The sequence below is a fragment of the Platalea leucorodia genome (assembly GCF_965183815.1).
Source record: "Platalea leucorodia genome assembly, chromosome: 20".
In the NCBI taxonomy this organism is placed as follows: Eukaryota; Metazoa; Chordata; class Aves; order Pelecaniformes; family Threskiornithidae; genus Platalea; species Platalea leucorodia.
Genome location: NC_138842.1, coordinates 3,496,736 through 3,513,657, shown reverse-complemented (window position 1 = coordinate 3,513,657; position 16,922 = coordinate 3,496,736). Strand labels below are relative to the sequence as shown.

Below are 16,922 nucleotides of genomic sequence, written 5' to 3'. Positions count from 1 at the left end.
GCTTATGGTGCGGAAAGAGGGAGCTTATGGGCAAAAGGAGAACAGTTTAAGCTGGCCAACCTCCCCTGTGCATCCCACACTCTTTGTTTTCCCGTGGGGAGCACGGGTGCGGTGACGGGTTGGGACATGTCGAGCGGGTGGCAAGGGCTGGCCGGGAGGTGGTCGGCTGGGTGATGCCAAGCGGCACATCCCGGGTCCCCTCCGTCCTCAGGGCGCTGGGATGGCGTGGGGATGCTGTGGGGCCGCGCAGCCCGCATCCAGGCACCGGGACGGATGGGAGAGGTGGGAGAAGGGATACCGCGGGTGCCTCAGAGAGGAGACAGGGTGCCAGCAGAAGGGATCGGGAATGAAGACAAAGTGCCTCCCGCCCTCCGTGCCGAGAATAAATATCAGGGATGACAGTGACGGAAACCCAGGCGGCGCAGTCCTGCCCTCCGGGAGCTATTGTGCGAGACCCGCCGTCACACGCCGCAGATGCCATTGTACCCGCCGCTAATTTGACAGTTTACATTGTTGGGAGAGGATTAGAGGAGCCGCCGCGTTTTGATGGCCTGCTTCTAATTTGCATCTTTAACGAAGCGGGAGCCCAGCCAGGTTCTGTTCTTTTGTGTTTACTTCTGAGGAAGTGTGTTTATTTCTGATGATTACAAATAAATCTCCTCTGCCTTTGCTCCGGCTGCCTGGAATAAAAGGCGTTCGGAGCCCGTTAACTCTGTAGCCGGGGCGAGTACCGGAACCAAAGGAGAAATCCCATTAGGAAACCCCAGCAAATGTAATTAACGATTTCTTCTCAAAGCCAAGGGTGCCGGGGCGTTTGCTCTGCCCCTGTGACAGGTGCTTTTGGTTGGAAACTTCCCAGGGCGAAGCACCACCCTGTTGCTGTTGAGGGTCTTCGCTCCCGATCCGGGTGAGCTATTTTAGCCGCTGAAAACTGGGTCAGCCAGCCAGTTTGTGACTGGTTTTGGCATCTCCATTTGTCATTTTGTAGAGATGCGTTGCCTACAGGAGAGAAAAGCATTTTGGGGTTGAAGGGCTGTAGAAATATTTAAAAGTAGAGCATTGTCGGTTTGCATAAGGGAACGGGAGGGTTTTGGGTCGATCCAAAGACGAGCATCTCTCCTGAGCCTCTTGGCTCAGCCAGGGACGAGTGGTCCCAGTTCTGCGGGTGTGAACCGGTCACCCAGACTGCTTGGGATGCGCATCAACGTTTTGGGGTCCCCAGCATCCCATCCCTTGGGATACTTTGCACCCACGGAGAGGGGTTTGCAAGACTTGCTTTATTCCTCCAACTCTTCGAGTGCTGTTTATCCCTCCAAACTAGTGCCGGAAAACTTGTGCTGACTCTGGACATGGTATTTCCCTCACCATGGGGCAGGTGTCGAGGGCAGCCCTAGCTTCATGCCGCAAGTGCAGCCCTAGGCTTGGCCCTCGTGCTTGGCCGAGTCAGCAATGCAGGAAAGGTCCACAACGTGGACTGGGAAAGGCGGGGGACAACGGCGGCGGGTGTTATGTCACGTCCCGCGCGTAGGAGAAGCGCTGTCAGTGTCATTGATGGGGCCGGGCAGGAGCCTGCCGCGGGAGCGACGCGGGGGTCCCTCCTAATAGGTCTGGGAGGAGGGAGACGGTCACTTTGTGCCACTGAACACAAAGAGCGCATCGGCGGAGTTATCTGTATTGTTGACACTAAGTGAAATAATTCCTTGGCAAACTTCAAAATTAGCATTTAAGGATGAGGAATAGGGGCAATTAGAGGGGAATCGGCACAGCGCTGCTGCCCCCAGCTCCCTCCCTCATGCATCTTCTCACGCTGCCGCATTTGGGTTCATCGCCCGAGAGGCCACGCGTATCGGTGTGAGCGCTGGGGGGGCCGCGGCTCGGGTGAAGCCCAGCATCCAAGGCTCCCCGGCAAGCCGCTCTGGTGGAGAGCGGTCGCGGTGGGAGGCAGCCAAAGGGCTGCAGATGGTGAAAAGTCTCTGCTTGAAGGCAGCGAGGGTCTAAGTGGGATGAGAGATGGAGGAGCAGCTGGGACAGGGCGGGTGCCGGGGGCTCGGGTTTGGGCTGACAATATCAGTCCCAAGATACTCCCCCTGCTTCGCTGATGGGTTTTCTCCAGGTGAACTGCGGAGCCAGGATGGGTTTGTTTTCCTCCTGACAGGCGCTTTATTGTCTTTTGTCCCTTCTGGACTCGTAAGGCAGGGTTTCTTCTGGAGATGGATACTGTGCCTTCAGGAGACTGTTAATAGGGGTTTGTCTTTGTTCTTAATTAGATCCCTTCAAGGCAAAACTTCCTGGCTGGCTTTATTGTGCAGCTTTGTCAGAGCTGCTCTGCTTTATCTAAACACTTTGCAGAAGTCTCTTTACCTGTTTGCTTACTGGAGACATTATCATAATCCTGGTCAATTGGAAATAGGTAGCAAAGATGGCTCGGCAGACGAGGGAGCGCTGGCGGCTTAGCAGCTAATGGAGATTTTCCGAGCCAGGTAAAGAAGCTGGAGGGGTGCTCCTCACGTCGGGGGGTCGGTCAGTATTTGCCTCTGAAGTACCGGTTCCCAGGGCATGGGAAAACTCGCAGTGGGGAGGTGAGGCCGAGCGAGAAGGTGCCTCTGGAAATGCTGTACTTTCCGTGGCAGCTGATGGACGGCGGCTTTTCTGCTGGTGGTTGCTCTGACACATTGCTAGGAGGTGCAGGAGGGCTGGCTTTTTGAAGGAGGGTGGTTTGTCTGGTCCCTCCCCGCCTGCAGCTGCAGGGGACAGCCCGGGCTCTGGTGGGAAGGATCACGATGCTAAGCAAGCAGAGCCGAAGGGACTTGGTCCCAAATTGGCTATTGAGTGGCAGTGAATGAGGCAGCTCGAGGGATGGGGAGAAGGAGCCTTTGGCTCCTTGCTCTTGGCATGACTTTGTTAGGAGAAGGAGTCTCCAAGTTGCTCCTGCCCATTCGCTCTGAGTGGTTTTGAGGGTGGTACCGGTCAGCAGGTGTGACGGGCAAGCGAGGGCGATGCTGTCCTTGCCCTTCCTTGCATGGGCATGTCTGCCCTGAGCATCCCTGTGCACTTGTGCAGGTGCGGCTCTGAGCCATAAAGGCAAGCTGCAAACGCAGAATGAGCGATCCCAGTTCTCAGGGGTCCCGCACCGGCCCCAAATCTCCCTGGGAAGTGCAGCCAGTATGCACCAGCCAAAGCCGCGCAGCGGCGGTCGAACGCGCCCGGCGACGGCACAAGCTCCTCATCCCTGTCACTTCAAACCCTAGTCCTTGTGCTTCACCCCTAATGAGGAGACCCAAGAGTACCTCGCAGGGCTGTAGTCTGGATATTTATATGAGCGCAGACATGCAAGTTGTCTGTTTTACATATTGCTGCCCTGATTTTTCAGTGCATGCAATGAATAATTTACAGAAGCCGTGTGTAAGTATCTCTTTATTATTCATTATAAAGAAGTGAGACAGCAGTAATAGTCCACTAGACTGGAATCCCCCAGGGCCAAACTTAACTCGGCTGCGCTTAGCTCTCCCCCAGTTAATTTGAACGAAGGGAGGACTCGGCTTCCCGACAAGGACGATGCTGTCTGCCGGCACGAGGGCTCCTCGGTCCAGCAGAGCAGAGCCAGTGCCGCTGCGGGCACTGGGGCGCATCCGACATCCAGGCGGGCTCCCGGCATGTCGGCAGTGCCGCGGCGGGCACGGAGGGCCATCCGTCTTTCCCAGCATCTGTATGCGATGGTGGCTGGCGGAGACGTACAGCTTCTGCAAGGGGAAAATTACTTGTTTGCGGGAGGATATATGGCTCATTCCTCTGAACCGAGTGCCCGGGGGGACCCTCAAACATGCCAAGTATCGCCCCTTCCCTCCGCCCGATTAATAATCTCGATCGAGGTGACGCTTTGCAATCCCAGCAAGGGAGGCATATAACACCCCCGAAGCCTCTGCAGGAGAGGCAGCGTGGCGGGGACGAGGACAGGGACAGCCTGCCAGCCCGTCTCTGAATTTACAGGCGTGCGGAGAGGGACTTGCATGGGTTTCTTGATTGACTGTAGGTGCCTTTTCCCTAAGATCTCGGTTGCACAAGGCTGCGGCAGTGCTGCCGCTGGCGGCACAGGCTTGTACCTAGGTTTGCTTTCCCGGTTTGCTTTCACACCGAGAGAAAGCTCCCCTACCGCGGTCCTCGGGTGGGGAAGGCGAAGCTCCTGAGAAATGCCGGGCTCTTAATTTAGCCAAATGCTTGGTGTTTTCGCTGTGCACACCGCAGCAGCAGCAGCGAAGGCCACAAGTAAATAGATCGAGAAAAATCTATCAAATGGAATGAAAAAGCTGTGTTCTCCGGGAACATTTTAATTCCCTTCCTCCCCCTGCTCCCCGCTCTGTTCTTTGCCAAGCGTAAGTCAGCGCCATGGACCGGAGCTGCTGAGCCCCCGCGCGTCTCGGAGCGGGGAGGGTGGGAGCCAGGCAGGAAATAAATAATGGAAACAACCGCGTTGTGTTTTCAAGGCACTTGTAGGATTTACAGCTGCTTATCCAAATGTTCCCTTCTCTTCCCCGCGCGCTGGCTTCACCGTCTCCAGCTATTTCTCTTCTTCCCCTCTCCCCATGCGTGTGCTGCGGCCCCTGTCCCCCGCCAGCGGGTGCGTATATCGCCCCGGGGTTGGCTCGAGGGCGGTGCTGACAAGCCGAACTGTCAGCAAATTTTACAGCTTCATCCAAAATTCTCCGTGCGCAGTAAGGGCAAGGGGGGAGCGGTGGAGGTGGGCGAGCAGGGGGGGGCGCGGAAAGTCTGTGCGGCTTGTGAAGGTGAAACGTAATGGGATTTATGTCTGTGGCTCCCCAGCTCTGTATAAAAGAAAAAAGCATGGCTTTTTTCTGGTGAACCTGCCATTTCTGTGAAATGTCAGGTATGGCGGGGCGTAGGATGTGGCAGCGGGGTAGCCCGGACGTGGCACGCGCCCTCTCCGTGCCAGCGGTCCGGCTGTGCGTGATGGAGAGCCAGCGCCGCAGCTCTCATCCTGCTCGTGTTTCGTTTCGGGAGCTGGGATACTTGCCGTATGTTGTGCCTCCGCACTTACCACCCTCTGTCTCTTCTTTTGCAGGTGTACCGTGGATGACAGGGTCACGCGGGTAGCGTGGTTGAACCGCAGCACTATTCTGTATGCCGGCAATGACAAGTGGTCTATAGACAACCGCGTGGTCATCCTCTCCAACACCAAGACCCAGTACAGCATCAAGATACACAACGTGGATGTCTACGATGAGGGCCCCTACACCTGCTCCGTGCAGACAGACAATCACCCCAAGACTTCGCGTGTCCATCTCATCGTGCAAGGTAGGTCTTAACACACTATTGCCAAACCAACCATTTGATATGGAAGGATGTCTGGGTTTGTGAAGAGTTTGGAGGCCTTCTTGGTGATGGAGATGTAGGGATCAGACCAATACTCGTTGCTTTGGGGGTTGAACTGCTTGGGGACAGGGGTGTTGACAACTGCCTGCCACGATGGACTTGTATCGTCTCAGCCTCGCTGTGTTTTACGGTCGTCATGTAGGGCAGAGGACACCAGGGAACAGAAACTGGTGCTGGCGTCCTCCTTGCCTGTCCCTGCTGTGAATTTGACCCATCCCTGCTGCTTGGGACCCATGTTGCTCGATTCGCTGCGTCGGGGAGTTGTTAGTAAGGTGCTCGGATGCATGCGTCCAAAGATGCTTCGGGAGAGCAGAAAGCAAAGCGCTGCCAGGCGTGGTGGAGGAGCGGGCTCCAGCGGCACGAGGCTCCCTGGTTTTGGCAGAGAGGGCAGAGCACGTGAGCGTGTCGAAGTCACTGCGGGGCCACGAAGGGCTGTTGGCACAGGGCTTCGTAGGCCAGCCTGTTGGTGTAGCAGATGCTGTCGGGTTGCAAAGCAGCGCTCCTGAGGCTGCTCTGACGGGGGGATCTGGGTGCCGGCAAATCAAGAGGTGCCCGTGGTGCTCTGGTGGATGCCGCCTCTGGATCCTTGTGGCTTTGCACCGGCTACCGGCTTTTGTCCGGTCTCTAGATTAATTTTTCAGAGTTAGTGTTAGTTCAGGTTAGATAAAGATAATGAAAGTTTCCTAATCCTCTTAAAGAAGATTTATCCGGCTGAGTAAAAAGCTCTCAGAATACAATAAAGCATGTATAAAACCAGGACCTAATCTTTCCTTTAATTTCAAACAGCTGATGGGTATTGATTTTGCAATGAGCGAATCTGAAACATTTCTCGGCCTCGACACATATCCGAGAAGCCCCCAGCAGAGATATGTATGTATTCATGTATCCTTCTCATTCAGAGGAGGCAGGATTTGATTGCGGCCACCCATCCAAGCAGTTTTCCTGCCAGGTCTTGGCGGGAGCATGTCGGGGAGCCCCTTGGGAAGAGGGGAGCGGAGGACCACCGGGATCATCCCCTCCGTCCCCTTTTGCGGTCCCTCTCCCCCTTTTTGAGTTGCGTGCAAGCCGTCCGTCTGCGAAGTTTAATCTGTTTATCCTGTCTGCTCTCTAATCGTGCTAATCCATCCAGTCAACACCAGTGAAGTATCCGAGTGCTTTTCACCTAACGAAATCAGGCGAACTGGCAGCGGTGCTCAGTGCCCGCTCCCCTCGCCCCTTTTTCAAAGCAGGGCCTGCAAAGCCGGTGCTTGCTGGGCTCAGGCGGGCGAAGGCAAGGGATAGTTTGCATCCGGAGCGATGGTCCCGTGGTGAGGTGTTCCTAAATGGGCTGGGAAAAGTTTTCCTCTGGTGTGAGCAAGCCGTGTTGAATTGCTCCCGCCGCAGCAGTGGCTGTGGTTGTCAGCTGTGTTGCATCTCTGCAGCTGTAGGGAAGCCTGAGAGGAGCTGGGGATGTATGGTTACGCAGGCTGAGCTCAAGTAGACCATGCTCAGAAGTTTCTGTATTTCTCTGTTAATGTGCTAAGCTCAAGCTGCATGTTTTGCGTAGGTTGTTAGCCCGAGAAAATCCATCCATAGATGCCACCTTGCTGTCCCATTGATGGTGGTGTCCAGAAAAGCAAATCTTTCCTTGCTCTGTTCTCACTTCACCTCCAGCGCAGTTGCCTGGTGGCTAAATCGTGTTTTCCAGTGGCTCGGACAGAGTGGCACTGCCCACCGGCACAGCTGGCACAGCCAAGGGCTGTTAGCCTCCCTGCTTGCATGCCGGGGAAGAGCCAGCTTTCTACAAGGGTGAATAACACGTAGCCCTTTGTTCTGTGCTGGGAGGAAGGGAGCGGTTTTCCAAGGATGCTTTCGGTCCCTGTAAGCAGAGCACAGGGAAGGAGTGAAGCCCAGTTTCTGTTGTAGCTCTCCTTCCCTTAAATATTGGCTTAAAAACGAGGTTTGGGGTCCTCCTTCATCAAGGAGGCAGCCATCCCGGCAGCAAGGGCAGGAGGACCCCAGGGGATGGCCACGCACGCCCTGGCATCACGCCTCGCCCGTGCCAGCTGGCCAGCGAACAGGCAGTAATGACCAGTTAGCAACTGTGTTCAGGTCAATTAATTTATATTTGTATTTTGCAAAACTAAAAGTTGGCCGGATAGCGTATTGATTCTTTGTCCCTGTATTCAATCGGGTTTTAATTGTGCTACTGCGGGGCCTGGCCTTCCCTCCTAGCAACCCGGCGATAAATCTGCCAGGGAGTCGCAGTCAACAGTAAATGTGTCTCTTAGTGTCGTTATTAATACGTCTCTTGGATTGGTTCATTGCAACAGCCGTTAACAAGGGTTTATAAGAGCGTAGATGGCAGGAAGCCAGAGGGGTTTTTTGTCTCCATTTTCCTCTTTTTTTCGGGGCTACCTCGTGACGATGGGATGGACGCTTTCAGGGACATGCGCAGTGCTTGTGGCACGTTGGTGAGAGTTACGAACGTAGAGAGAACTGGCATTTAATCTCATATAAGTAGAAGGTGAGCCACCTCATCTTCCTCTTGCCATAAACAGCTTGAGCGCAGGATGCCATGGGGCTGGACCTCAGGTCAGCCCTCCTGCTTCCAGATATGACCCCCCGTGAAGCCCACCTCAGCTCCCGGGGAGATGCAAGCCTTCAGGGATGAGCCGGGAGACCTTACTGCATCGCGCCGCAAGATGGTTTTGGTGTAAGGAGCACGGTAGTTAGGGCTCAGCCGCGCCTCCTTGGCGTGGGCTATTTCAGGACACGGGGTATATTTCAGTACTGAAAAGCGGAGCTCAGGGTCAGTGTTTTGGTCGAGGCTGTGGCTTTTGCAGTCGGTGCGCTGGGAAAGAGCGAGCCTAGCGTCCTCCTTGTAGCAGCGGCTGTAGAGAGGAGGGCGTATGTGCTGAAGCAGCGTCGCTTTGGGATCCACGTGCTGCGCAGCACCCTGTCTGGCAGAGATCTTGGCGGTGAACGTCAATACTGGCTGTCGCTCCCTAATAGTGGGCTTTGGTATTCCTCAGATGTCCTCTGTTTCTGATTTATTTACAGAACCCTCCTCTGTACTGCCTTAATCCTGCTCGCCATAGATTTTTCATTAAAACCTCTCCCGGCTGTCGGCATTGTTACTGTTAGTTTCTGGTCGGCCCAATCCATTTTCCCGTCTCGGTGTCGTGCCTCTTTCCTCGCCCAGGGAGCCAGGGCGGGTTTCAAAGGACCGTGGCCTTCGTTTGCAGTCGTGAGGTTGTGGTCGTGCCGTTGGTATTCTAAATGCATGTAAGGATGCGCTCCCAGAGCCTGTCCCGTGTCCCTTGTCGCATCCACCGCCTCTCAAAGCGGCACCCACGCAGCCGTATCTTCAGCAAATTGAGTCTGTATTTTTTCCTTCTTCCCGATAACAACTGATTCTTGGAGTCTCTGAAAGGGCAACCTGTGCCAGCACCGTTGAGCTTCCCCGACACAGACCGTGCTCCGGGCTCCCCTCGGCACCACAGATTTCATGATGGTTGCAGTTAAGCTTACTTTTTTTTTTTTTTTTGCTACCTTTGATATCCAGGCAGGAGCTGAGACTGCGATACTTATTAAAACCTTACCAGGAGGCTGCACGCTGTACGGTGAGGCCAGGCGAGTGGCTCAGCTTTCTTTGGTTGTTGTAGGAAAGACCTGATAATAGGCTTTAAACATAGAAAGTGCTTATATATTAAGTACTTAGTATTTAGATGCTGGAGAGTCTGGCATAAGGGGCATGTACGTGGTGTACAGAAGCAGATGCAGCTCAGCCTGGAGAAGGGAAAGGGCGAGAGGCAGCAATGCAGGCTGTGACCTCCGGAGCAGGCTCGCCTCCCTCCTCGGGAGGCTCATCTGCACTTGGGATACTTACCCCTTACCGGGTGGTTTGGGGTTTTTTTGTCTACCTAAGAAACAAGATGATAGGAAAAGAGATGGTGTTCAGCAAATGTGATGCAAAATGTCCAATACAAAATGTTGGTAGAGGTTCCCGTTGCTTCATGTAGCATGCTGGACTGGCAAGATTTGACGTTTGGATCTGGATTGAGGGTTTGCAGGACTGGTGAAGGAAGGGCCTGAGGCACATCTCTGTCTTGCCGGGTGACACGTGGTGTCCAAAGCAAAGTGTTCATCGCCTGCCCGTCCTGTATGTGCCACTGGTATGGTCCCCGGGGGGTCAGCTGCCCTCCCTCCTGCTGGCAGCAGGGAGAGGGTGTCCCAGGAGGAATGCAGCTCCTCGCACTGAGGTCTCGAAAGGCTGAGGGCTCAGTCCAGGTCCTCCGTACCTGCCCGAGCTTGTCTCTTGGCATTTTTGGAACAAGTGAACAAATATTGCTGGGCGGTGGCTGAAATCTCCAGCTGGGGTGGCACAGCCGCGGGTGGAGGAGACTCCCTCGCATGTGTTTCTCCCCTCTTGGCGTTGAAGCTGCTCATAAGGTTGGGCAGCAAAGAGGCCGGTGACACTTGGATGGGTGCTGTATCCGAGCACGTCTTCCCCTTTGCCACGCCTCTGGGTCTAATCAAGTGTTTTGTCGATGACTTTGTTTGGAAGCTCGGCTCTGGCTAGCCCTCACCGCCCCGGGTAAATCATCCCGGCGGGGACGAGCGAAATGGTTAGTTGAAGGAGGAAACTCTCCCGGAGGTCGGGCTCGTAGCAGTGGGGATGCAGTGCAGGGAAATAAAAAGGAAATCAAAGGGCTGTTAAGAGGAAATGGAAAAAAATCACTTAGACTGGAAAGATGTCTTCCCAGCAGGGGTGAGAGCCCAAAACACATAATGTCCGCGGCGTTTAAAGTCATGTTTCACGTTTCCTTCTCTGGGGTTATGTGAGCGGGTGGGGAAGGAAAGGGGCCCAACCTGTACAGAGCAGTTTAGTTAGCTGGATGCTGGATGGCACAAGAGGGACAAAAAGCAACCGCAAGCAAGTGCAGAGGAAAAATCAATTAGCACAAGCTCCGTTAGGAAGAGTCGTGGGGAGATGCTGGGGAGGAGCAGGGTTTTTTTCATTCTGAGCCAGGGGGCCTTTGAAAGCCGCCACTTCGGGAAGCGAAAGCCTCGGTAAGCGGTCAAAACCTCGAGCGATTTGTAAGCGTCACTTAGCCAGGGCTTTGTATCGGCGCTGCCACTCGGTGCCTCTCCTCTCCGTGCCTGCAGGTTTCATGCGAGACTCCCCATCGGGCATCTGGGAAACATATGGGCTCGTAGCGCCTGCAAACAGGCGAGGAGACCCTGGCCCGTGTGGCGATGCTATGCCAGGTGTCATTGCAGCAGCAGGTTGCGGAGAAATGCTTTTTTTTCCTCTGAGGCAGAAGCAGGTTGGGATGCAGCATTCGGACCTGGCATGTGCTTGCAGGACCAGGAGCAGAGCTTGCTTCTGCCCCGGAGCTGACGGTATCCCGTGGGAGTGGGAGCACGGAGGCATTGTCCGTCAAGGCGCCGTGCTGTTCTGCTGTCTGGAACTGCACCGGAGGCTCGCCCAGGGGTCTTGATGCATTTTCATCAGTATGCCCCCCTGTTCCGCTATCGTGAGCCTGTAAGGGCCATGACAGGATGCTTGAGGGCGGGTAAGTTGTGATGCTGGGCAGGGACGGTGTAGCCAGCGCCGATCAGGGCCGTCCAGGAATGTGGCAGCAATCGCTGCACTCGTGGCCTCTCCTTCATGCTCCCGCAGAGCCACCTCCAGCCCGTTGCAGAGAGGAGCGCGGCCGGTCCCAGAGGATGCGGGGATTCGGTGGCCCGCCATGCCTCGGCTGGACCGCTGTGTGCCACAGATTGAGGTCGCAGCTGTGCGGCCAGGAATCGGGTCGGTGATGGACTCAGGAGGTGGCTCGATGGGAAGGAGCCCCGCTGCCCCAGCGTGGTTTCCAGGTCTCCCTGAAGAGCATGTCAGGTTTTGGAGAGTGACACCGGTGTCGTCAAAGGTGGTGGCTGATGTCCACTGAGCATAGAGAGTTGTGTTGCCATGGAGGGAAAGGAGCGCCCATGAAAAGCAACATTGACCAGTGTCCTGGGATGGGAAAAGGCTCAAAAGAAGCAATCAGACCCCCACTTCGCCCTTCCTCCCTCCCTGAAGAAACTGAGGATGAGCAAGAGAGCGAAGGGAGATGCAGCAGTGACCAGCAGTGGTGTGGCAGCGAATTCAAAACCAAGGCGTGCTCAGAGAAAATCTGGAAGAAACAGCAATGATTGAAGAAAGAAGCAGCCGGAGGGGGAATGAAAAACAAAAAAAAAGAGGAGAAGAAAAGCCCAGAGACTTGTAGAACAAAGGGAAGAGAGAAGGAAACGTGCGCACACAGAAAAGCACCGAGCATCAAAAGAGCGGGAGGCAGCAAAGGGGAAAAATGAAAGAGTAATGAAGGAGCGAGGGCACGGAGAGGGGGAAAGTCTGGAAAGAGGACGAGCCCGACTGGCAGGAAGAAAACAGCGTGCACCGCCGAGGCGGGAGCAGCCACTGTCCTTAAAGTGGCTAACCTGGAATCCGGACGGGAGTACGGAGGAGGGACGGGATGGGGAGCACCCAGAGAGCGTCCTCGGGCTGCCGTTCTCGGGGCTTCTTGACCTTGGTGACAAGGAGCCAACGGGAGCAGAGCTGTTGGAGACGTTGGGACGTGCCGTGGGGACCGGGAGCCGACGGAACAAAAGCACGGCGGCAGCTGATTAATTACAGCAAAAAGCGAAAATGGGGAAGAGGGGGGAGAACTGGAGAAGTTGTTTCCCCATTATATTTCCGAACAGAAAGAACGTTTTAGCACGCGCACAAATAGCTCCCTGGGAAGCACTCTCACTTCCTAATTGTTCATAAATTTACTGACAGGTGGTTACACAGTAGGTATAACACTCTGAGTTTTGGTTTTATTGCTTTCCCTGTCTCAAGGCAAAAACCCGGAGAAAAAGGGTGCGTGGCGAGCAGTCGGGAGACACCGTTTTATTTGTGTGATGTCTCGATAGTGGTCAGTCCCTGGCACGGCCAGATTTTGCCTTCGCTTGGACAGAGGGGTCCGTGCCGGCTTGCCTATCCCTTTGCTTTTAATGCCAATGGGTCTCACGTCATTGCGGTCCGGTCCTGTGGGAGGAGGACGAACTATTTGGTCCTATGCGATGGTCCTGGGCTCCCAATGCATCTGTAGGGAGGTCGGTTTTAGTGTTTTTTTTTTCTTTCCTCCTCCTTCAGCCGTGCTGAAATGGTGTGCAGAAAGGAGGCAGGCAGGCAGGGGGAGAGATGCGATCGCTGGGAAATATCAGCCAGGATGGAAAATCTCGTCTCCGCAGCAGAGAGGATGCGTTTGAAATACAGGCGTTATGATCCTTTCCCATAAAAGAATCACACAAAGGGTGTTTTACCGGGGGAAGGCTGTGAAAAGGGAGCGTTTAAGACCCAGAGAAGGGAAAGGGAAGATCTTCTCTGAAATGAAGTGCCTGTAGAGCGCACGAGGTGGTGGCGTGGCACGCCGCTCGCTCGGCTGGGAAATTTGACAAAAATCATTCTGTTAACCAAACTGTAGCTGTCGGATGTGCTTAATCCATTATCTCGATGGATTAAACTCTGACAAACCTCTCAGACTGGTCTGTCATCAGAATGGGTTTGATCAGAGATGATAATCTTTGTTAAAACCCCTGATGTCACCTCCTTGCCCCCAGTCGCTTCCCCCGCAGGCACGGTGGGACGTCGAGGTGCGTTTGCACAGGGTTACTGCATGTGTCTTTGCGGCCGTGCCCCGCACCCAAAGATGAGTTGGAGACCGGGAAACACATCCATTTCTATCTGGCAGCAGGTGCTCCCCAGCTGAGACGTGGCTCGTGGGTGCGTGCCCGCATCTTTAAGAGCATCAGCCCCAAAGAGGAGCTGGTCCTGGGAAGATCTTGTATCGGTGGTGCCTTCAGCGGATGCGTAGGGACAGACCGGAGGCTGCCGGTGCCACCCTGCCGCGCTTCTCATCCGCACAGGCAAAATGTGAGCTTTCAGCATATTTGCCTTCTTTGTGCTGACTTTCCGTACACTAATGAGTCCTTGTGCGGTGACACCTCTGACAGCTCCATCCTGCCTGTGGCAGGGAGGCTCACGCAGAGCCAGAGGTGCTGTGGAGGAAGGCGGCGCGAGCTCCGGCAGGCGTCCGACCCCTGCTAGGGCGGCAGTCCCGCTCCCCGGCGGTGACAGCATCACCCGTCGGAGGGCATGGGCCCCTGCTGCAGCCGGAGAAGTGAAGGAGCAGCGTGAATTCTGCATCTCCTCAAAATGGGAGGTGTCTGAGAGGGGGTGCTGAGGTGCCAGGGCAGGAGCATGGCCCGCCGTAGGTGGGACGGTGCCCGTGGAGGCTGTCGTCACCCTGTAGAGCGCTGAAGATGAGATGTCCCCCTCTGCGGGCAGGGCTGTCCCTACGGGGACCCATCCTGCAAGTAGAGGTGGGCAAGTGGCTGTTGTCTGGCGATTTCAAGAGCCCATAGGTATCCATCTGTCATCTCACTTTATCAAAAGTGTAGGAAGAGGTCTCTCTTAATGGATTAGGAGCTAACGATGTGGAGGAGGGACATCAGTCGCCTGTGTCAGCCGTGGCGCTTGCACAGGCTCTCCGCTCCGAGGCGTGCAGCAGTAATGATCTGGCAGCTAAAAATAGTCCTGGGCCACGACGGCGAGCGCCTCCGGTAGGGATCGGCGCTAAGGAGCGGCGGGGAGATGAGTCAGCCTGCGCGCGGTCGTGTGTGTCAGCGTCACATGTAGTCAATGATCACGCAGTGATTACCGACGTGCTGTCTCTTCCCGCAGTTTAGCAGGAGAGAGGCGTCCTCGGCGACGCGGGCAGGACCCGTGCCTACCTGGGCAAGGTGGTGTCCATCCCTCCTCACACTTGGGTGTCTGGTAGCAGCTCGCAAGATCTGAGCTCTCCGGTCCCTTTTGTCCCCAGACCAGACAGCCGTGGAGCAGCGGCGTGGGCGAGGCCGGTGCCCGGAGGAGGCGCCGGGGCCGGTGGTCTTTGGGAGGGATATCCCGAGTATGGCACGCAGCATCACAGGACGTGGCAGTGTCACCGAGGTGTGATGCCATGGCCAACCCCATAGGGCTATTTGCAGCCCCCAGTTCGGGAGGGAGGGGAGGCACAGCGTCTCACGGTCCCCGTGAGCGGTGGCAGAAACCGGCACGTGCCCGGGCCTGACGGAGACCGTGAATCGGCGCATCGGGCGGTTCGGGTCTCGAGCAGTAAAGGAAGGAGATAAATCATGGGCTTATTGTTATTGAATTTAGTGGCATCGCTTTCACATTCAATTTCTCTCGCCGGCTTTCCGAACAAACAAGAAATTACAGTGCAAATGTATTTTTTGGCCTACCAAACATTATGCATTAACTTACCCGTGATTAATATTACGCAGGGTCGATGAAATCCTCTGCGGGCCGCTCGCCGCTCTGGCGAGACCGCGCCGCTCCTCGCTTCCTCGGGATTTATTCTGTAGTCAGTTTGCTTGTAGTCGTAGTCTTTTACAAGGAATGTAGGACTATGAATAAGGGGGGATATAGGGACTGTGCACTGCTGTATCGCTTTTCCCCCTGCAGCTCCGGAAGGTGAGCATCTTGCTCCCCTATCCAGCGAGCGGTCTTGGGGCTGGGGGGCCAGGAAGGACCCCCACAGGGAGCGATGGCCACATCCATCCACGGTGCAACCCCGGCAGCCCCCTGGGAATCAATGTCCTGTCCCAACAGCTGCCGAGAGCTGCTTAATTTGGGTGGGCATCCCACACGTGGGGGCCTCTCCCCGTCACGGCGTTATTGCTCTCGAGCAATCCAGGAGCATCTCACCCTTTTTCCTTAGCTATTGTATGGCCAGGCATGTAGTGACGTGTGTGAGGGCTAGCGGGAGCTGCTCGGAGAAGCAAGCTCTTAGGAAATATGTTATGCGCACGAGGAAGCGTTAACCCGGCAAAAGGCAGAGCAGGCAACGGCGCTCTGTCTTCCCGGCTGAGCGACAGCCCCGCTCTCACCGCTTCTCCGGTGGTTACTGTGTTCACCTGGTGATCATTTCTTATCTTCTATATGTTGTAACTACTGGATATGGGCTGCATAGGGGAGGTTCCCCCCCTTTGGTAAATGCAGAAAATGTAGAAAAATCACAGGTAATCCAGGGAAAGGTTGCTGTCAACACATAAATGAATAGAAATAGCATCCGCAGTCGCTTCAGGGACTGGGAGGGCTCTTGGGGGCAGGTGGGAGAGCCTTTAGCCTCTGTGACTGGGGGCGATCCTAAAATGTCCCCATCTTGAGACACGGCAGCTCTGGTGGGACGTGTTTGTCAGGGCAGCCGTGCGTGTGCCTCGGCCGTACCTGCCTCATGGCATTTACAGGGAATGGCCGCAGCTGGGTTTTATCCGCACGGTTGTGTTTGCCGCCAGACTCATCCCGCCTGCCGGCGCTTGGGTCCCGTCCGCTGCCGGCCGTGGCCCCGCACGGGCCCAGCTCCCGCCCGCTCCTCCCATGGGATTAAGTCCCCCCAAGGCAAAGCCGGCGCGCCCTTGAGACGCTGTCCTCGACCGCCTGGCCAGTGGGATCTATAGAAATGTAATCAATGTCCTTAGATGTCCTTCTCCAAGTCCCAGTAACCTCGTAGACAACGATCGCCATCGCGGCAGGGTATCGAGCCGTCCGGCGGGCTTCCCGCGCTCTCCGCGGGTGTCCCTCCGCTGCGTGTCCCTGCTGGCTCTCGGGGGTGTTTCTGATCGGATTAGGGCGGGCAGCGGCGCAGCACGGCAGCGCGGTGGTGCTTCCCCGGCCCCTGCGGCTTCGGGGCCGCAGCTGGGGGGTTCGGGAGGTGCCGTTCTCCCCTTGCCAGCACATCTGCCCGCTGCATCGGCATCCTTCGCTAAGGGAAGGGCTTTAGGGTTGACGCGTGTATTCGTGTGGCTTGGCATTTGCCGAATGGGAGCATTGGGGCCGTAGTGGTATTTTTTGTGCAGAAGTGAAAGTATTTCTGTGCCTGGGACAGGCTCACATCTGTGTGCAGAGCACCAGTTTCTGCATGTCACTTTGTACTTGTGGTTTGGGACTCAGGGGATGGGAAAGGGATGCCGACCATAAACCAGGAGAGGGCCGGGAGGGCAAGGATGCTCCGGCAAGCTCCGGCTTACTCCCTGCATGCGTGTCAGGTCGGGAGAGCGTGGCCCTGTCCTCGGGGTGTGTTGCTGGAGGACAGACCTGGGGGACAGCCTTGACAGAGCCGCGGCTGAGGCTGTGTCAGCATCCTTAGGCTGGCGCCATGCAGGTCCACAGCTGGGGCGCTGTCCAGCCTGTCTGTCCGTCTGATCAGTGCCGCCTGTCGGGCTGCCTCTGCCCAGGGTCCGGCCTCAGCAGGGCTGCCTGCAGGAGGCGGGATGGGAAGGTGATGCAAGAAATACACGCGCGGAGCGGGTGCTGTGCAAGGAAAGGTGTATGGAGCTAATTTTGCCTCCCGTGCAGCAGGTGATCTATCTGCTGGGGGACGCGGATCACCTCGGCTTCCTTGGACATACACTGTTCTCTTTTTATTTAGTTTTAACTCTTTGTTGGGGTGCAGAGC

General features: G+C 55.8%; 1 protein-coding gene across 1 annotated transcript in view; it reads left to right on the top strand.

Annotated features, from left to right (window-relative positions):
* The window catches only part of LOC309599234 (opioid-binding protein/cell adhesion molecule homolog), a gene marked incomplete at both ends in the record, with an annotated part of 107,821 nt that overhangs the window by 77,809 nt on the left and 13,090 nt on the right, over positions 1–16,922 (top strand). Inside the window, one exon of the mRNA XM_082330500.1 lies at positions 5,078–5,310. Within this exon, the coding sequence (XP_082186626.1) occupies positions 5,078–5,310 (233 nt within the window). The remainder of the gene's footprint in view (positions 1–5,077; positions 5,311–16,922) is intronic.